This window comes from Salmo salar, chromosome ssa09, assembly GCF_905237065.1.
Source record: "Salmo salar chromosome ssa09, Ssal_v3.1, whole genome shotgun sequence".
Taxonomy (NCBI): Eukaryota; Metazoa; Chordata; class Actinopteri; order Salmoniformes; family Salmonidae; genus Salmo; species Salmo salar.
The window spans coordinates 7875348-7897151 of NC_059450.1; the positions used below are offsets into that span (position 1 = coordinate 7875348).

A 21804-nucleotide genomic window follows, 5' to 3' on the forward strand; every position below is an offset into this window, starting at 1 on the left:
GACTAAGCGAAACCACAACAAGAGTCGCGATAAACAGAAAGGACGGACGAGACATAGCAGCAGTGTTGGAATTGTGCGCATGAAGAGTATAGCAGGTGCACAGGCTCCAGTTAGACAGTGTTTTTGTATGAGTATTCTCCTTGTGTATGTGCGTGCAAATATGAATGCTGCTGTGTACAAATGCGCATGTGTGAATGTGTTGTGGCCAGACACCAGTTTTAATTGTGTTAGTCCGTGAACCAGACCAAGGTAGTACATTCATAAAACTGGTTAAAAACACAAGACAAAAAAATATCAGCAAGTTAGTAAAATTCTTACTAAGAATGTTTTATTAAAATAAATGCCAAGGGGTTAATAAGAAAAATAACAGCATACACCATCAAAACTAAATGCAAGCATGTAAAAATACTTATGACAAGAAAAACTAATAAAGTCACTAATGAGTTAAACAAGCTAGGATTTGGCAAGAAAACCAAATTTAACTCTAGTAAAGTCAACACTCCCCACTAGAGACAGATTTCAAGATTTTTTTTGGGGGGGGGGTTAAAAAACAAGTTGCAGTGGGCACCAAAAAAAAAGAGTCAAAAAAAAGATTGTATAATATACATATAAAATGAGATTAGAAAAATACATTATAAACCTGTAACAATGGCTGTAAATTACATTATCATACATGTAGTAGGCAGGCCAGAGTGAATACGGTACAGTTCACCATACACATGGACTAAACCAACCTTACACGATGACATAGCGTAACATTGCAGAGGGAATATTTCTTAATACTGTCAAAATGCTGAATTGTCATCTCTTGCTCCACTTTAATATTGCATTTTTTTAATAGAAGAATTCATAAACACTGAAAAATGCATTACCATGTTCTGTGTGACAGCATGTATGAGAAAAATAAAGTGTCAGACTGCCAGGGAAGGTGAACTATTTAATAATCCATAATGTCTCAATTGATTTTATATACTTTATTTGTAATTAGATATAGTCCTTTTTGTTTCAGTAACGGAAAACTGCTTAGTTGTGAAGTCAAATGTGTTAGCCATAAAGAGGTAAGGCCCCTTTTCTAGTCGGTATACTGCATGTTGATCACTTCCAGAATTGGCACTGACGCACATTGTGGCAGGAACATTTGCCTAAGACATAGTAATCAATAAACTTCATCCAGCTCAAGCATCATCATGTGCCTCCCCTTCCAATATAAAACAGCTCTGGACTACTATCTGGAAAATTCATCTTGGGGCTTGAAGTCATTACCAAACTGTAGTGGGAAAGCATTGACATTTTTTTTTTAAACAAATTGGTATACACGCAAATGTCTCTTCTCCTGTTACTCATTTATTTTATATGTCATTCATTTATTCGCATGAATAAGATGTCCTGGCAGACTGCGTCGCTATTGGCAGTTTGTTCTTGGTAGAATAATCACAGTAACCAGAAATCAATACAACAATAGCGATAATCTAATTCAAAACGCAGAGAAATAAGAAATACAACTTGTTCAGAGGGTAAAAAAGAATCGTAAAACAAAAACCTTAACTTATACTTGGGAAGACAAACCATGGCACATATTTTAGCTGGTCATACGACTGCTATTCTTTTTGCATAGAATAACTTCAGTAGCTCAGCAATAACGACGGAGCTCCCCTGCTCAACTCCTAAGAGCTTATCACAGAAGCCGTTCCTCTCTGCGCATTTCTCGTTGGTGCTGGATATTATCGAACAGAATGTTAACACACGGAAAAAGAAACGACCGTCGATAAGGCACTTTTTCTATCTTCTCTGAAAGTCTCTCCCTCGCTTCGTAACCCTTACATCCTTGCAACGTTTGTAGGTATGACTATTTTGGTCTTTATTTTCCTAGCCAATAATATCCAAAGTAACAGCATCTTCATCACCACCTTTTTTCCTCTACACAATTTTTTTGTTGCATTTTTTCTTTATATTTTGTAACTGCAAGTGAAGTATAAAAAGCTAAAATCGCCAAAAATATATTTCTCTTCTCCAGCACCCTGTAAAAGTATCCAATTGTGTTCTCTTTTTAATATGCAATGACGGGTATCTACATATATAACAGGTATGTAAATAAAGCAATCTGAACAGGCAGGCATGGCTTTCACATCCTATTTTTTTCTTTTTTTCTTGAGAAAGATTTAGAAACTGTCATGGGCTAAGGATCTGGACTATAACTTTATGGAGACACATTGTGGATGTGCTAATTGGGGGACTTCAAAATGGTATGGCGAGAGCTACAAATAAACCCCCCCCCCCCAAAAAAAAATCAAATAGATTCTTATTTGCATGAGAGCAAGTATCATGACCCCATAATGACTTGATTGGTATCAAATTTGAAAGAGATTAAAGAAAACTACAAAATATTCTAGCAAAGAGAATTGGCCAAATGCTGATACACAATATGAAAATTGATTTTAGGCAGGGGTGTAAAATACAACCAAAAATAAGAGGCAAAATCAAACAAAAGAAAAAATGAATAATGTATATTTACAAAACTTCACTATAAGGATCCCCCCCACCAGAAGCCCTCTTTAGTGTCAATCAGCTTTGTTTCTTCATGGGAAACTAGAGCTTTGTGTGATAAACAACCTTCATCTTTTTGATTGGCTGTCAACTCACACTTAAACATGCACGAAATCACATCCTTTCAAGCTCTAAAATTACAGCACGCCCTCTGCAGTTAGATAGATATTGATATAATTCAACTGGAAACCCTTTGGCTAATTCCACACACACTTAATACTTTTTTTGTCTTAGATCACAGCTCGTATAATTCGTTGGGATTCTCCAAATCATCAGGCACTGTACATACACTTGGAAGTGTAGAGGAGCATAGTTAAGGTCAGTAGCTAGTTAACTAGATATCCATTGCTCCACTGTGCCCTAACCCTCAACACATCCTACTTTCATTATAGTAATAAAAAGACCTCATCACAATTCTTCCCCAGCACCCCTCCTAGCTTCCGCTAACTGCCCATGATAGGCCTGCCACCGCAAAAGCTGCATTTTGAGTTCTTACAACCTACTTCACCTGGCTAGTTCTTCAGAGCTAATAAGTGTATTAACGAGAAAACAAAATCAAGTAAAAACCAAAGAAACAAGTCAAATGATAATAAGCTCAATTTGCAATCAATTTAGCCATGCTTTTAACAGACAGCTGTTCAGGGCACACCCAGAATGTGTCAGCATATCATTAAGTCTCAGAGTTTCAAAATACAGGACTACATTAACAAGTTGGAGTGTAGCTTCTCTTCTCTTTCCTTTCATTTCTTTCATTGCCAGCAAGTAGGTGTGGATTGGGTGGGTGGGGTTAAGGGAATGAGGGACTTGGCATTGCATGTTGGATGGAGAATGAGGCCATGTTTGGGAGAGACAGTATGGGTTCAGTTCCCATTTAGCGTTGTTTAGTGAATACTAGTGAGGTCACCGAATCAGAGCAGGTCTGGGTGGGGTTGTGGACAGGGAGGGTGGGATCTTTATTGCTATATAAATTCAGTGCAGATTCATTAGTAACAATACATACACATCCACCCAGTTTGTGATTCATGAAGAAAAAGAATGGGAATTCAACTCAATGAACAGAAAGAAATAAAAAGCAACTGTTGGGTTTGTATGATAGATTGTTAAAAACCAAATTGTTTTATCAAAAACATGTTAGGGTAACTGTACGGACAGGCGCCCCTCTCACTGCATCCGAGAAGCTAGCAAAAGGCAATTACCAGTTAACTGATCAGCAGGCAGGCTTGGGGCGGCTCGTCATTGGGTGAAGAGTTCAGAGGTCAGAAGGTCATGTGTTAGTTGCCGGTGGCGGCTAGGTGGTTAGAAACAAAAAAACAAACAAAGGAAAAAAAGATAGAAAGGATATTAGTGTCAGCAAGAAGAGACAGACATCATTTTAACAATAAAATGAATGCAATCTTTTATTCCTCCTAATTTCCCGCCAAGAAACAAACCCAGCTAATCTTGTTAGTCATGACGTTGTTACATCATGATCACAACTACCAAGCCCCCAACCTAAATCAAAACGCAACATTGCTCCCAGTACCCACAAACAGAAGCAAAGAAAACATACACGTACAAAGTAAACAAATAAAATAAGTGTTTTAGTTTTTCGTGGTTGGAATGCAAGTTAAAGTGTGATTAGTGGTAAGAAGACTTAAACTAGTGTTATGCAAGGAATAACAGTAACTAGTGTTATGTAATGAATCGATGAATCACTTTTTTTCCCCCGATTCCTTCTCTTTATTTATCAGTATACTTATATACAGTAGCCATAAATACATTTGTTATAAAAAACAGGAATATAAAAATTACAGTACCTCGTGTACAACTGAAATGGTATTTTTTTTAATTGTATTTCCAATACTTAAAATACACCGGAGAAAGAATGTAACCTAGCTTAGATTAAGTATGTCAGTTTTACATAAACAAAACAAATCGAGACAATCGAAGACAAAAAAACAAAAAGGTGCATGGTAGCAACGAGGCTACTGTAGTGTTGTCTACTTTTTCCAGTTAGCGTTTAGTCGCTTTCCACTGTTCCTCACAAGTAGAACATTTATTATGTATGGAACAAGTCTGACCTATTTTAGGATTTAATCTCAGAGGAATGTTAAGAAAATGTAGCTTGAACACTGCGTGTACTACCTGTTCTGTCACCAAGGGTCACAGTTCATGTAAACCAAAGCAATCAAGATCGCTTTTGCCTGAGCATTGAAATAGTTATATGGAGTACTGTGAGAACTATGTAAACAATGTGCATACCACAGTCAACCATTTAGGTGGTGTGTGTACGTGTGTAGAAAGGAAGGTGGTGAATAAAATAACTCAAATATAAGGCAATGCAATCAAGTCAAAGTTAAGCATCTTAGAGACTAAACTAACCTCTGTCTGCGGTCACAATCCTTTGGTAAGGACGGACCCGCGAGTCATGCCGTCTCACTTTAGTAGCCATTGCACCTAGATTGCAACAGGTCCACAAGGTTAGAAACCATTCACTTCAGGAAGGGAAAACAAGTCTTACAGTAATACACATATACATTATATATAAAACATTCAGACATGTATAGAAAATGCATAGGAAAAAAACACATTTGCTTTAACTTGATATCTATAAAAGTATAACTTAGGTAATAAAATTCCATAGTACACAGTGTTAGAGGATTTTTTGAAACCGGCAGGCAGGGGGACAGGGGACTAAGGCTGTCTAGAAGAAAAACATGTTCCAGGAGATGGATTGAGAACAATGAGTGATTTTGTAGGGTGTGAAAATCCAAAGCAGCTCAGATCCTAACTGGATAGTGCGAGACACTACCTGGCTCTCTCACATCTCTGTCAATCTACTCACTGGCAGTCAGTCCACTGAATATTTGTCACAAATGAAGACAGATATTTCAATTATCCTAGTGCATGGTTGGTCTGGATAGCACACGGAAATATAGTAAAATACTGTGTCTCAGTAAGGTTGTTGTATGGTTGCATAGGAACTGTGACCGTGCATAGAGATAAGGATTTACCTTTCACACACACAAAATGAAGTTGGTCTAAAAGCCTAGCTAGAGCGAGGTGCAGTCAGCAAAACAATTTCAGGACTCAGGGGTCGTATCGCTTGGGCTTTTTTATCCGACTGTCAATATTTCTGATTTAGTTGGAGCCGGGGAAGGATGGCCTCCCAGATTTCGGGGCGAGAGAGAAACAGTGTGATGCTGGGGTGGCCATATTTCTCTGCTCTTCATTACCCAGAGAGCGTTTAAAGAGATTTGTGACAGAGGCCTTCATTGGCTAAATGGTGGCCGTCCCCACAGAATGGGTCACCATGACAACCATCTGGGCATCCAGTCAAATCGCATACTGCTCTTAGCTGCAGTCATCAAGTGAACACTTTAAAGGAGACTTAACTCAGAATGTTATCTCTAGGATCAGAAGGCTTGGGGAGGTTTCTATGATGGAATGGGCCAGCGATGGTTACATCACATTTGAAAACAGCCAAACAGCCCTGGCAGGTAGGAAAACTGCAATGGTTCACAGGGATGCTTGATGGCTACGCCAGCCCGCCCACATTCCAATCTGTAGCACCAGGTGTTCTGAGGTTTCCTAACGCTAAGGCCTGAGCAGCGCTAGTAGAGCCAATTGGTGGTGTTCCAATGGGTCTCCTTTGAAGGCACCGATCAATACGGCAAGTAAATAAAACACACTAAGCTGCTGTGCCCTCCAAGTTAAAGAGAGAAAAGCCAGTAGGCTCTGTACTACACAACAGCTCCCAGAGCCATCCCTCACACACGCACCGACACAGGTCAGCTAACATGTCAGGATCAACACCTCATTTACCTCCTAAAGTCGAATTTAAGGTGCATTAAAAATTCCCCGCCAAAAAGTCAGTTGAAGCTAAATTGATTTTGTTCAGCATTAAATATGTCGCACTTCCGCATCAGCCAGTGTCACACTTCTGCATCTGTGGTGAAAGGTGGCAGAGCTGGAAAAGGTGCGTGTCAGACCATGAGACATCCCGAAAATAAGTCTTCTTACAAACGTCTGTAGCTTCCGAATGGTTTGACTATTATGATCACTATGGAAAGGGGAGATTCTCCATTTTGCTTTACGACCTCCACAATTGTCACAGGACTCGTCTGAAGGTAACCAGTACCAGTTTTTTTATTTATGGAAGTATGAAGCTAGTTTCGTTATTTTCTTTTAACACATCTTGTAGATTTAGGGCAGACACTTTATTACACATTTTTGAACTGTCCTTTCTGCCATTTTTGAATGTGTTATTCAATGCATTTCTATGGACTTTAGTAGTTAAGGCCAAAATCAATATTTTATCAAATAATTCAATTTGATACCTAAAGGGGGTCCTGAAATCAAAAAGCTAAATAATCCATGTCCATCTTAAAATAATTCCATATGTCAGTTTAGCACCTCCCACCGACGTCAGATTAATGAAGGCAGTGGCACAAACAGGGAAGTCATCTGTCGAAACTCAATGAAGTATGCTGTGGCACACTCATTATTTGGTCGAATTAAGAGTGCAACAGCCTCCATAAAATATGACTTCAGGAAACTAGGCGTATGTCGCACGTCACTACTTCACAGGAGAGGCATTTTAACGTCAACTAGAATACATTTTTGGGGCAGAAATGCATTCTGGAGCATGTGAACTTTCATGGGCCTTAATAAAAAAACTAATACAAATTAAAATTGTTAAAATTACAAGCCCAGTTGGTTTAGCCACGGAAAAAGGCAAGAACCTTCCCGCTAGAGATGGGCTGGACATGCCGGGAGATGAGTTTGGATTGGTCTGCCATGTAGCATGCTTGTTTAACATGAGCAGCTCAGTATGTGTTGATAGTACTTTCTGCCACGCCACTTGAAATATATAACGTTAGCCACCGATAACTACAAAAGTTGCAACTTATCAACATTGATGCCCTGAATTTAGCAGGCACTATCAACAGATTAGTTGGAAAAGTGATTAGCTACTTCCTGCACACGCCACGGTCAGTGTGAACCGGAGTGACTGGACAACGCTGGCCAAACAGCAGCTAGAAACAAAACTGAGTTAAATGGTTCGTCTGCCGTGAAGCATTCATCCACGTACACGGGTAAGAGTCTAGCTAGATTTTCTGATAAGTTTAATTTTGTCTGAAAGTCATTTATTGAAAAATGTACTGTTAGCTAGCGTTGTGTGCATGATCTGTGTAGTAATATTATTCTAATCAGAAATCCATGTGCATTCTTAGTTATAGCCTAATGTTAGCTAGCTAACATCAAACCTGGTTAGATACCTGTAGATTCATACTACAGCTATGATAATGTTTGTATTGGTTGGTAGTATGAGTTGGGATTATAGCGGTTCATTGTTTAGCTAGCTAGATATACATATAAACTCCACACGTCGCCAGATGATTACATGACCATCAAGTTAGCCAGGTGTGTCTGGGGGTGATTACGGCCACACAAGGTGTCTCATTAGAAAAGTAGTCTTGTTGGCACGTGAATGAGGTGCACGCTCTTCATTAGTTATCGTCCCTATTGAACATACTATTCTCCGTCTTAAATATTGTTTATTTAGATAGAGTACCTGAGGATTAATTCGAAACATCGTTTGGATGAACTTTACCGGTAACTTTTTGTATTCGTGTTGTATGCATGTTGAACGAGTGGATTACTGAGATCATTGGCGCCAACTAAACTGACCTTTTTGGATATAAAGGACTTTATCGAACAAAACAACCATTCATTGTGTAGCTGGGACCCTTGGGATTGCAAACAGAGGAAGATCTTCAAAAGGTAAGTGATTTATTTATTCGCCATTTGTGATTGTGACACCTGTGCTGGTTGAAAAAGTATTTTGATGTGGGGAGCTGTCCTCAGATAATCGCACGGTATGCTTTCGCCGTAAAGCCTTTTTGAAATCTGACAACGCGGTTGGATTAACAAGTTAAGCTTTTAAATTATGTATGACACTTGTATTTTCATGAATGTATAATATTACGATTTTTGTATTTTGAATTTCGCACTCTGCAATTTCACCGGATGTTGTCGTAGGTGTCCCGCTAACAGGTTAATCAACTTTCAAAGCAGAATTACTTTCTCATTGGATAAAAGTAGACTCAGAGCTAGAAAATTGTATATAAGTTGAAGAACAATGTAAAAAAATAAAAATGTTTAAAACAATTGCTGCGTAAGACCGAATCAAGGTGGTCGGTTACAAATGTTAGTCATTATCGTCTATTTTGTTGAAAATGTTTCTTTGGCAGCATATTGCATACACTGGCACCTACAGAATGTAATTCCCACAACTGATGTAATGACTGGGGAATGTCTGTGGCTTGTACTAAGTTGAAGTTCAAGAAGGTGAAAACTGAGACAAATGGAAAAATGAGGACAGTAAATTTAATGAACTTCCCTGCCGGGACAAAAGGGACTTTCTCCTGGCATCAAGGCCAGAGCTGCAGAGCTAGCTGGGGAAAAACTGAATTATTTCAAAAGCTGCTGAAATCCAGGGGGAGCCACCGCCAGACTGAATCTGCCTCTTACGAGTGCATAAAAAGGTGAGAGCGCGGGTGTGTGCAATCATGCATGTCCGTGTCAGAGTGTGTGTGTGTATTCTCAGACAAGGCAACAAAACTTGAGCCAGGAGAAGGATTTGGTGGGGAGATACACAAAAATGTCTAACTGGAAGAAAATAAATCCCTGTCCCCCTTGCCCTTTATTAGCCATTAGGTCATAAGGTCAACACCAATAACAACCCTATTTTCTTTCAGCTGGATACGACATATTTACCTTTTAAGTCCTGACTGTGGCTCATCGAAGCCGCGTCCAAAAACCCCGGGTAAAACAAGCTGCCCTCCTGTCCAGGGCTAAAGGGGCCGCCGCCCAGGCCCCAGGGTCGCTTACCTAGAACCCCACTGTGGTCGATAGGGTACTCCAGCAGGGAGGTGGGTGCCAGGGCGTACGGGTAGTCGTACGGGGAGGCGTAGATGATGCCGCCTTCCGGTGAGGGAGGCACCAGGGTTGGGGTGCCGTTGTGCAACATGCCCTGCATTTGGGGTTGTCGGATGATGTTCATGATGGGGGTGCCTCCCGGTGTGGGGGGCCTCATTTGCTGATGGGGGGCCATCATATGCCCCTGGGGGGCCTGTATTAGGCGGGGGCCCTGAGCAGCGGCTGCCGCCGCTGCAAGAGAGAACGCAAGGGGGTCTGCCATAAGCAAAAAGAGTGAAAGACAGAAAGATGGAGAGAGATACAAGACAAGGGGGTAAAGATGTGGTGTGGGTGACCAAAATCACAGGTTGAGAAGCAGGTGGGAAAATACAAAAAGCAGGAAAAGGGGGTAGGGGGAAAGGGAGGGGGAGGCAAAAAAGGAAAATTAGTCCATGCAATGATCAAGGTGAACCAGCAAACCAAAAATAGATAAGTGGCTAAAAATGATGCCATTACCCCAATGCACAGAGCATATTAAGCATACCAATCACCATGACAACCCCAAATTAATGTACTGCGGACGGCACAAGTGATCAAAACAAATACACAAGGCAACAGAAATTAAGCCACTGGCCACAGAGGAGACTAGGAGTGCCAGTTTCTGATATGGACCAATAGGATTAGGTCAATCCCCAGAAAAGACAATTGAGTCTATTGGACGACTCTGGGCCTATGAGGCCTTGAGTCGGACCGACTAGTTGATATTGGCCAATACTGGATATATAAGTACAGTTCAGATTCACACCAGTCCTCTACATGACACTGATACCATTTTGGTTGGCTGACAAAAGCAATAAAAGATTGTCCAAATGGCTTTGCATATGTTCCAACGTCGTACCACACAACAGTTACATTCACTGACGGCCGGGACGACTGAATCAATGTTTTACATGTAGCTTTTTGGCCCATGATTCAATGGCTGTCTAGGCTAATTCACACTAAGTATCACTAGTCTGGCAACACAATGGAGATAACACCAATGTCTGGACCAGTGGCTGGTTACAAACCAACGTCAAATAAATAAAACATTTCTAAAAACTTCAAGCCTTTTGGACTGACCAAATGTGCAAAACAAATAAATGTATCGCCATTACTAATATCATTCAGTAAGAAATGATAATGTAAACAGTAAATGGTCAATCGAAAGCAGTCGCCCCAAAAAATTAAAATAAAATACATTGCAATGAATTTATTTAAAATCACAGGCATGAAAGTGCAGAAACTGCAAGAGCACTGGGTGAGATGAACTCTACAGAAAGTAACACCGGTGATTGGAAATCAAAACTGTAACAGATGCGTGAACTACATCATGCAGAGATGACAGTGATTTCTGCGATGCGCTGAAGGCATATAGAAACCACCCCGAGATTGCAACAAATTGTGATTGCATCCATATGGGAGGGAGGGAAAGGGGCACAGAGGGGGGAGCGGCGAGAGGGAGGGATGGAGGGGAAACTGCTCTACTTTGATGCAGGTGGTTTGTGAGGTAGGTAGACACTGGTTGGACAACACTTCAGCGAAAAGTGCAGTCTACAAAAGAAATTGGTCAAGACACATATGAACCTAGTAGTGGCACACAGTATATCATGAGCATGTTACATTTCTTCTTCACTGTGGTCATTAAGAGATTCTTACCCGTCAATATAATAAGATGGATTATGATAAGCTTTGAATGTCACGTTAGTCAATGTGGATCGAAACAGGACCTTCGTGTATGTGGTTGTAAAGCTTACGTGTCTTGATGTTGGTGTCACGGTATGTCCCATTGAGAATGGCCAGCTCCATTAGCTGCATCTTCTTCAGATTATCCTCTCCTTCCGCCTGGAACAAACAATCGAGTCATTTCAACTGACAAGTCATTTCACTGTGCCACTATTGCAAGAGGGACATGGGGACAGAAAAACCAGAGGTGTAATCATTAGTGCACACTGTAGCAATATGTAAACGGAACACCCTTTGCAACGAGAGTTATTGGACAAACTCAGGCAGGTCCCTTCCTGTTTCGTTTGCTTACTAGTGAATACACCCCAGTTCGCTCTCCATAAGCACAAGTTGCATGGGGGTGGAAGGCACTGAGATGAGCTACAACACCATTGTCATGTTGCTGCATCTCACGTTTTGCTAAAATCGCTGACAGACATTAGGCAGGGAAAACTTACGCATAAACCACCACCCTATCAGCAAGATACTGTATTTTTGGGGTTCTCATGCGCACTCAAATGCGCAATAACAGCCCAGTTAATGTCAGTCCTGTCAATTAATGTTTGGATAAATAAACACAAAAGCGCTGCCTCTCATTATCACCCAAATTAGTCAAGTGAAATTCTTCATGTAGAGCAATTAAGTTAGCGCCCCCTCCTTCCTGAGCCTGCCATTTCCCCCCTGAAGTGACTAAACCCTCCATAACCATGACAATGCAGTGATTTTCCAGGTAGTGGAGCGTAATAAAGTCAGACCAGTGTGATTTCAGCAGACAGAGAAGATATTTAAGGCTGCAGACAGACACAGGAAAGGACCCCCCCCCCCCAGACTTCACACCTGCACCTGTACCGGAATACTCGAGGCCCGATCTCAGACCCAAGCTGGTCCGGATCCAGAACTAAATGTCGCGGGTCTGGGTCGGATCTGATATGATTGTCATGGGTATGTGTAATTAACGGACTTGTCCGAAAGGAACATTTCAGATCGGAACGTGACTGCTGCAGTAGAAACATTTTATAAGTTATGCTGCTGCTCTTGCTTTCACAAGAGTGGGGTGTGTAGCTTGTTGGCCAATCATAAGTCAAAGTGGCAATAGGCTACAGTCAGAGCCTCCATGTGTGGCCAAAGTTAAGATATCAAATCAATGGAAGATGGAGTTAAAATGAAAAAGGAGGATAGGTTACAATGACCAAGAGACAACAGGTAGGCTGCTACTTACAATTTGAATGGAGTCGTTTGGCGGCAGGTAGCCTAGTGGTTAGAGCGTTGGCCTAGGAACAGTGGGTTACTGGCCCGTCATTGTAAATAAGAATTTGTTCTTAACCGACTTGACTAGTTAAATAAGGGGGGGGTAGGACGAGAAGGCACATGCCTTGAGTAGCTTAGCTAGCTTCTCCCAGTTTGACGCAGTCAAGACCGGTACTACGTAATCATATTGGATGATAAACTAGCTATTAACCTCTTGGCGTTCCCCTAGGATAGGGGGCGCAACAGCGATTTTAGAAAAACTCCGTGCCCATTTTAAAACGGCCTCCTACTCAAACTCAGAAGCTAGGATATGCATATAATTAATACTTGTGGATAGAAAACACCCTAAAGTTTCTAAAACTGTTTGAATGGTGTCTGTGAGTATAACAGAACTCATATGGCAGTCAAAACCCCGAGACCGATCGTAACAGGATGTGGAATTCTGAATTGCGGACTCAACTTCATCACTTTGCCTATTAATCACACCGTGAGCAATGGTTCATTGAGCACTTCCTATTGCTTCCACTGGATGTCCCCAGTCTTTACAAAGTGGTTTGAGTCTCCTACTGTGAAAACTGACTGAATGAGACGCTGTGGAAAGTGGTCACATGAGGAGGGCCATCACCATTATGACGCCGGCGCCCCTGGCTACCCTCCCCTTTCGAAACGTTTTGAAAGACAATGCAATCGTCCCCCTTGAATCTTATTGGAGCTCTGGTTGAAAAAGGCCCTAAAGATTTATGTTATACAACGTTTGACATGTTTGAACGAACCTAAATAAATACAAAAATGCATTTTATTGAAAGAGGAGTCCCGCGGCCGACGGAAGTTTTGGAGCAGCCTTCAGAACGCGCTAACAAGAACAAGCTATTGGGACGTAAAGGATTAACTTTTTCGAACGAAAATACATTTGTTGTGGACCTGGGATTCCTGGAAGTGCTTTCTGATGAAGATAATCAAAGGTAAGGGATTATTGACAATAGTATACAAGAGTAGATTTGATATGCGATTGTTCCAAGATGGCGCTGACCGGTAACGGTAGCCTATTTTTCTGAGTATCGCATCCCCTTTTATCGCAGTGTGATTACCCAGTAAAGTTTTTTAAATCTGGCATCGCAGGTGCTTTCAAGAGATGCTAATCTATAAATCTTAGAATGACAATATTACATTTTAAAAATGTTTTCGAATAGTAATTTAGTAAATTGTAGCGCTGTTTCACCGGACGCATTTGAGGGAAAATAGTTAGTCAACGTCACGCGCCGATGTAAAATGCTGTTTTTATATATAAATATGAACTTTATCGAACAAAAGAATGCATGTATTGTGTAACATGATGTCCTCGGAGTGTCATCTGATGAAGATTGTCAAAGGTTAGTGCTGCATTTAGCTGTTTTTTGGTTATTTGTGATGCATGTGGTGTGTCGGAAAATGGCTGTGGCTACTTTTACGATATACTCTAACATAATCTAATGTTTTGCTTTTGCTGTAAAGCCTTTTTGAAATCGGACAACGTGGTTCGATTCAGGAGAGGTGTATCTATAAAACGATATAACAGACCTATATTTGAAAAAAAATATTACATTTTGTTATGCTAATGGCGATAAAATTTTTCGCTGGATGTCAGGGGTTAATCTACTATAGCGTGAGCCGGCTTGGTTGGTTGCGGTCTCTTCACCATGTCACTTGCTCACACTAGCCCACAGACAGCCCCTGTTAGAGCGTCACTTCTCTACCTCCCCTTCCACAAGATTCCTCGGCTCCGGTTAATAAAGTAGCTTAAAAATGTATTGCTGCTGCTTCCCCTCACTCGGATCGGGTCTGGATACAACCAGGTCTATACGGAACGGGTCTAGTTGTCCTCGGGTCCATTTGGAACGGGTCTATTTAAAAACAATTACATATATTTATGCATATTGGGTCCGGGTGGGATATCCCCGTGTCCCTTTTGGAACAGGTCCATCTTTGACCCATGAAGGCCTCTACTTCTCGAAAAGCAGACTCGAGAGCTCCATTGTCATGACAGGATTATGTTTTGGCCAGGTTGTTCAGACTCGATAAAAAGGAGGACAAGGCTGTTAACGGCGGAGCAATAAAGACGGGGGCCAGATTGACATGCAGGCGCACCATTTAATATCACACGCGTTTCTTTGGAGTAAACAGCTGGTTTAAAAAAAAAGTTTCCTGCTCTATTCAATCAGGCTAAGGTGGGGAGAGAAAAAAATGCAGCAGAGAGCAAAGCTCAAAGTAAAGACCTCCCCAGAGACACCTTTCAAGGGGAACAGGGAGAGACAGTGGCTGGTCTCAACTGAAGGCTGTGGTTTCAGACTACACACTAGGTTGTGCGCAATGGTCCGCAATAGTCATTGGCTGGAAAGCCATAGTGCTGATGTCAGATTTAACTGCTGTACATAAATAGAATTTGTATGATATCTGATTATACTATTACACGTCAGGAAGGGTACTGGAGTTCATAATTGAGAAAATGTGACTCAACAGCTTTTCGCCAACATTGAAAAGGCACATTTTCATGGAAGGTGGTCAAAATAACATGACGAGTACCATGTATAAGGGCGGCAGGTAGCCTAGTGGTTGGAGTGTTGGGCCAGTAACCGAAAGGTTGCTACAGCAAATCCCTGAGCTGACAAGGTAAAAATCTGTCGTTCTGCCCCTGAAGGCGGCAGCTAACCCACTGTTCCTAGGCCGTCATTGTAAATAAGAATGTTCTTAACCGACTTCCCCAATTAAATAAATAAAAATTGGTGAATAGGCATACAGTGCATTCGGAAAGTACTCAGACCTCTTCACTTTGCACGTTTTGTTACGTTACAGCCTTATTCTAAAATGGATTAAAAATATCCTCAATCTATACATAATGACAAAGTGAAAAACAGGTTAAGAATTTCATTACAAATACAAAACTGAAATGCCGTATTTACATAAGTATTCAGACACTGCTATGAAACTCGAAATTGAGCACCAGTGCATTCGGTTTCCAGAGATGTTTCTACAACTTGATTGGAGTCCAGCTGTGGTAAATTCAATTGCTTGGACATGATTTGGAAAGGCACACCTGACTATATAAGGTCCAACAGTTGACAGTGCATGTCAGAGCAAAAAGCAAGCCATGATTATGTCGAGGCACAGATTTGGGGAAGGGTACCAATAACGGTCTGCAGCATTCAAGGTCCCAAAGAACACAGTGACCTCCATTCTTAAATGGAAGAAATTTGGAAACACCAAGACTACTCCCATATCTGGCCGCACAGCCAAACTAGGCAGTCAGGGGAGAAGGGCCTGGTCAGGGAGGTGACCAAGAACCCGATGGTGACTGACAGAGCCCCAGAATCCCTCTGTGGAGATAGGAGAGCCTTCCAGAAGGACAACTCTCTCTGCAGCACACCACCAATCAGGCCTTTATGGTAGAGTGGCCAGACGGAAGCCACTCAGTAAGTCACGACAGCCCAATTGGAGGAGTTTGCCAGAAGTCACCTAAAGGACTCAAACCATAAGAAACAAGATTCTCTGGTCTGATGAAACCAAGATTCAACTCTTTGGCCTGAATGCCAAGCGTCACGTCTGGAGGAAACCTGGCACCATCATGCTGTGGGGATGTATTTCAGCAGCAGGGAGAGGGAGACTAGTCAGGATTGCAGGAAATACGAACGGAGCAAAGTACAGAGAGATCCTTGATGAAAACCTGCTCCAGAGCACTCAGGATGTTCACCTTCCTGAGGTGGGGCAAAGGTTCACCTTCCAACACGACAGCGACCCTAAGCACACTGTGCTTGAGTGGCCCAGCCAGAGTCCGGACTTGAGCCCGATCGAACATCTTTGGAGAAACCCGACAGCTTGAGAGGATCGGCAGAGGAGGATGGGGAAAAACTCCTAATACAGGTGTGCCAAGCTTGTAGCGTCATACCCAAGCCGACGAGAGGCTGTAGTCGCTGCCAAAATGTGCTTCAACAAAAGTACTGAGTAAAGGGTCAGAATACTTACGTAAAATGTGATAATTGTTTTATTTGCCCCCCCCCCAAAAAATCTAAAAACCTGTTTTTGCTTCACCATTATGGGGTAGTGGGTTTAGATTGATGAGGGGGTGAAAAAAAACGATTTAATCCATTTTAGAATAAGGCTGTAACAATGTTGAAAAGTGAAGGGGCTCCAAATACTTCCCGAACACACTGTATATCATTCCCACACATGCCCAGTCAGAGCGCCCAGTTAGCCCATTTTTAGTTGCCAATCAGAGGTGGTTGCGGTAGCGTGAACGTCTTCATCTACCCATTCTGTTAAGATTCTCCGTCGTCTGCCTTTCCCTTTTTACCGTCGCAAATTAAATCAAATTGTGACCCCGCTGACCTTCTACACTGCTTCTCCAGTCTGGAAGAATTTTCATAAATGAGTCCCAGGAACGAGACAGCTTGTTTTCTTTCTCTGCTCCTTTTTTGGCCCCAAACTGTCAGTCTGTTTGGATCTGAGCCAATGGTGATGTTAAGACAAAACTAATGAGCCCTCCCCAAAAAACTGAGAAGCAGTCACGGCGAGGTTGAGTGTGTTCGGTTGCACATGTGGTTTTCGGTTACAAAAACGTGGCACGAATCAAGATGGGCTCTTCTGATGCTCTTGAGAAAAAGTTCAAAAGCCTTTACACGGAGCCAGACTGGCGGAGTAGAATCTGACCCTGGTTAGAGAACTGAGTAAGTGTTGAGACCCACAAAAGTCTTCGCCTCAGGCGTCTGCAAGGTCACTCAGTCTTTACTCTACCCTCTGTCCCAAACAAAGGCCTACTGTGAGTTGCCGGTACCACATTTAGAACACGGCTACAATGTTCTGTTTAATGTGCAAACTGGAGAGCGGACAGATGTTGGAGCGTGAGATTGAATAACTATTGGGTGGTTTCCCCTCGCAGCACACCTGAATGCTCGTTGACGCGGTTAACCTTTTAAAATGCAGGGCGAATAATGAGCGTTAGAAAGTCGTTTTCCCTTTCAGAAGGGGCCTGGCTGGTTTTAGGCGTGTGTAGTTGGGAGGGGGGTGTGAGAGAGTTGCAGGCAGACAGGGACAGGAAAGAGCCAAAGGATGATTGATCTGAAGGTTGGGAGGGTTAAAAAGGCTCCCGGGACAGGGGTGTCACCATCCTCATCTATCCAGCTCTGCATAGCATTGCAGGTGGAGGCGCTGTTTTGAGGGACGCAAAGGAAAAATAGAGGGCAGCAGAGGCAAGGGTATACAGATCCTACTTGGGAGGGGGTGTGTGCATGTGTGGCAGAGAGGAAAACGAAGTATGCCTAGTGTGTGTGTGCGTGCCCCGAGAGCGGAGGCAAACAGAATGTAAAACTCTGGGCGGGCAGGCACACCTCAGGAATCCTGCTGGCGCAGCTTTCGTCATACCACTAAAAATGTTCTAATGGCCACAAGGAAGCAAATGCATGTACGCCACTGCATTAGTCAACATAACAAGGCTATTATAAATATGACTTACTACTATAACACTGATTGTACGGAGTGATTTGAGAGTTGGAACTTGGTCACACTAAAGCTACAGAAAGTGGGTGTCTACTGGCTTACTTCTATCTAGCAGTGGGTCAACTATGAAAGCACTCAGTCTCCTGAATTAAATGTTTCATGTGCCAGGCTGAAGGGACTACATGTTTGATGTCCTTGTGACCGTAGTGCCATCACAATACACGCTCGAGTGGGAACTCACACTCCCCGGTCTCCTCAAACATTCAGGACGGGAGATGCAGAGTGTGGGAGAAATCTCAAAGGCAATGGGCTGCCCAATTCCTGGGAGAAATGTGGCCTGGATGACAAGCGCCGATGGACAAGGAGTGAAGGTTTCCCCCTTTACCGTCACACACAGTCTATCAGCAAAAGCCACTCAATAAAACTGCTCTATCCACAGGAATCAGATTCAATCAATAAGACCTATTTGTGAAATCAGTGGAGCAATAAAAGCTATTAGAGGGGAAGGGTGGTGGTGGGGGAAGCAAAGAGGTTATCCCTCTGCCTACCTGACAGCCCTACGGATGAGGTCACACGAGGCATCAGGAATCAAACGCGTGCTCTCACACAGTCTGACACAAACCAAGAGAGTGACAGATGTATCATAATGTTTGGAGGGCCACACCCTTGCCCTCTCCCTCAGATAAACAGAGCAAGCTGTCCTGACTTTGGCGGGTGCGCTAGCTCAAGTCTGCCGTGCCGACGCAAAAATGTTTGCTCAAGTCTGGCAGGGGCCCCTGCTTTCGTGAGATAGAGAGGAGAGGGGGAGCGAGAGAGGGGGAAGAGAGACAGGGAATGTAGGGAGAACAATCCCCAGTGGCCTGACACGCTGTTACCTCTGTTTTTCTTCACTGGTCTAAGCTGCCAGTCATAACAAGGGGAGAGGATGGGCGCAGGTCAGGTTGCTTTCTAAACGACTATTACCACACAGAGTGGTGGGCACGGCCATGAGGCAGAGAACGTAAGGGGTGACGAATGAAAGGGAAAATAAAGTAGAGGAACAGTAAAGGGTGTGGTAAAAGACTGATGACTTCACGTTGAGCAACAAGGGGGTGGGGTGCCTGAATACAGGCAGCTGTTTTTTCTCATCATACTCTCCTCCCTTACTTTTCCTCCTAAACTAACATCTGGAGAAAAGTGATTACCCGCCACCGTGCCAAGACTGATCAAGAACTCACCAGGGAGAGGGTGAGGGAGGATGAGAAAATTAAACACCCAAAAAGTAACTACAGTGAATAAAAATAAACATGCAACAAATTTCAAAGATTTTACTGAGTTACAGTTCATAAGGAAATCAGTCAATTAACTTAAACTAGGCATTTCACATGACTGGGAACACAGACATGCATCTGTTAGTCACAGGGCCTGGATCAGAAAACCATTCAGTATCTGGTGTGCAGTACAACTAGGGCTGTGGCGGTCATTACATTGTCAGCCGGTGACCGGCAGTTAATTGAATGTGTCTCACGGTAATTGATCGTTAATTAACAAACACGTTTAGCATCTCTGTGGGCTACACTAGTTCAATTAGCAGGCAAGCTTTGCAAATAAATACCATGAAATGTGTATGTTATAGTAAGAACAATACAATTTAACAGCTGTTTTTGACAAATGTGAGTGGCCACATGTGGCTTAACAAAGAAACAGGTCCTCTATATGCTAATGTACAGTTACTTATGCAACTTTAGAATATTAGAAATCAAAATATATACACTAGAGGTCGACTTCAAGTTTTCATAACCAGAAATCGTTATTTTTGGTCAATGTTTTTTTTTTTTTTAACTACGCAACTCAGTTAAGAACACATTTTTATTTTCAATGACGGCCTAGGAACGGTGGGTTAACTGACTTGTTCAGGGGCAGAACGACACATTTTTACCTCGTCAGCTCGGGGATTCAATCTTGCAACCTTAGGGTTAACTAGTCCAACGCTCTAACCACCTGCTTTACATTGCACTCCACGAGGAGCCTGCCTGTTATGCGAATGCAGTAAGAAGCCAAGATAAGTTGCGAGCTAGCATTAAACTAATTATAAAAAACAATTAATCATAATCACTAGTTAAACTAGTAATATCAACCACCATGTGTAGTTATCTAGCCTGTCCTGCGTTGCATATAATCGCTTAGGTACGCGTTGCTCCAACCATAAACATCAATGCCTTTCTTAAAAACAATACACAAGTATATATTTTTAAACCTGCATATTTAGTTAACCTGTTAGGGCTAGGGGGCAGTATTGACACGGCTGGATAAAAAAAACATACCCGATTTAATCTGGTTACCACTCCTACCCAGTAACTAGAATATGCATATACTTATTACATATGGATAGAAAACACCCTAAATTTTCTAAAACTGTTTGGTGTCTGAGTATAACAGAACTCAAATGGCAGGTCAAAACCTGAGAGATTCCTTTACAGGAAGTGGCCTGTCTGACCATTTCTTGAACTTCTTTTCCATCTCTATCATTTACTAAGGATCTCTGCTCTAACGTGACACTTCCCACGTCGTCCATAGGCGCTCAGAGCCCGGGAAAAAACAGAATGTCGTCATTCCAGCCCCAGGCTGAAACACATTATCGCCTTTCTCAAGTGGCCCATCAAGGGACACTGGGCTTAGGCGCGTGACCCGACCGCCCCCGCCTTTGGGATTTTTTCCTCTGTTTGCCGAAAAGGAGATTCCCTGTCGGAATATTATCGCTTTTCTACGAGAAAAATGTCGTAAAAATTGATTTTAAACAGCGGTTGACATGCTTCGAAGTACTGTAATGGAATATTTAGAATTTTATTGTCACGAATTGCGCCATGCGCGCGACACTTCTTTACTATTTCGGATAGTGTCTGGAACGCACGAACAAAACGCCGCCGCTATTCAGATATAACGATGGATTATTTTGGACCAAACCAACATTTGTTATTGAAGTAGCAGTCCTGGGTGTGCATTCTGACGAAGACAACAAAAGGTAATCAAACTTTTATAATAGTAAATATGATTATGGTGAGTGCTAAACTTGCCGGGTGTCTAAATAGCGAGCCCGTGATGCCTGGGCTATGTACTTAGAATATTGCAAAATGTGCTTTCACCAAAAAGCTATTTTAAAATCGGACATATCGAGTGCATAGAGGAGGTCTGTATCTATAATTCTTAAAATAATTGTTATGCTTTTTGTGAGCGTTTATCGTGAGTAATTTAGTAAAATGTTAGCGAATTCCCCGGAAGTTTGCGGGGGGTATGCTAGTTTTGAACGTCACATGCTAATGTAAAAAGCTGGTTTTTGATATAAATATGAACTTGATTGAACAAAACATGCATGTATTGTATAACATAATGTCCTAGGGTTGTCATCTGATGAAGATCAAAGGTGAGTGCTGCATTTAGCTGTCTTATGGGTTTTGGTGACATTATATGCTGGCTTGAAAAATGGGTGTCTGATTATTTCTGGCTTGGTACTCTGCTGACATAATCTAATGTTTTGCTTTCGTTGTAAAGCCTTTTTGAAATCGGACAGTGTGGTTAGATTAACGAGAGTCTTGTCTTTAAATAGCTGTAAAATAGTCATATGTTTGAGAAATTGAAGTAATAGGATTTTTAAGGTTTTGAAAATCGCGCCACAGGCTGGCAGTGGCTGTTACGTAGGTGGGACGCAAGCGTCCCACCTAGCCCATAGAGGTTAATATTGCCTGCTAACATGAATTTCTTTTAACTAGGGAAAATGTGTCACTTCTCTTGCAACAGAGTCAGGGTATATGCAGCAGTTTGGGCCGCCTGGCTCGTTGAACTAATTTGCCAGAATTTTACGTAATTATGACATAACATTGAAGGTTGTGCAAAGTAACAGGAATA

General features: G+C 42.2%; 1 protein-coding gene across 5 annotated transcripts in view; it reads right to left on the reverse strand.

Moving 5' to 3' along the window:
- Positions 1–306: 306 nt before the first annotated feature.
- Positions 307–21804, reverse strand: part of LOC106610670 (protein quaking-A) — a 93684-nt gene continuing 72186 nt past the window's right edge. Inside the window, exons 5-8 of one of the 5 annotated variants that reach the window (XM_014210118.2) lie at positions 11241–11328; positions 9421–9699; positions 4906–4980; positions 307–3832 (exon numbers count right to left, since the gene is read on the reverse strand). In XM_014210118.2, coding sequence (XP_014065593.1) covers positions 3816–3832; positions 4906–4980; positions 9421–9699; positions 11241–11328 — 459 coding nt within the window. In that variant the 3' untranslated portion in view covers positions 307–3815. Of the gene's footprint in view, positions 3833–4346; positions 4981–9306; positions 9724–11240; positions 11329–21804 lie in introns of those variants that run through there. The other 4 variants (XM_014210115.2, XM_014210116.2, XM_014210113.2 and 1 more) reach the window with 4 other exon arrangements.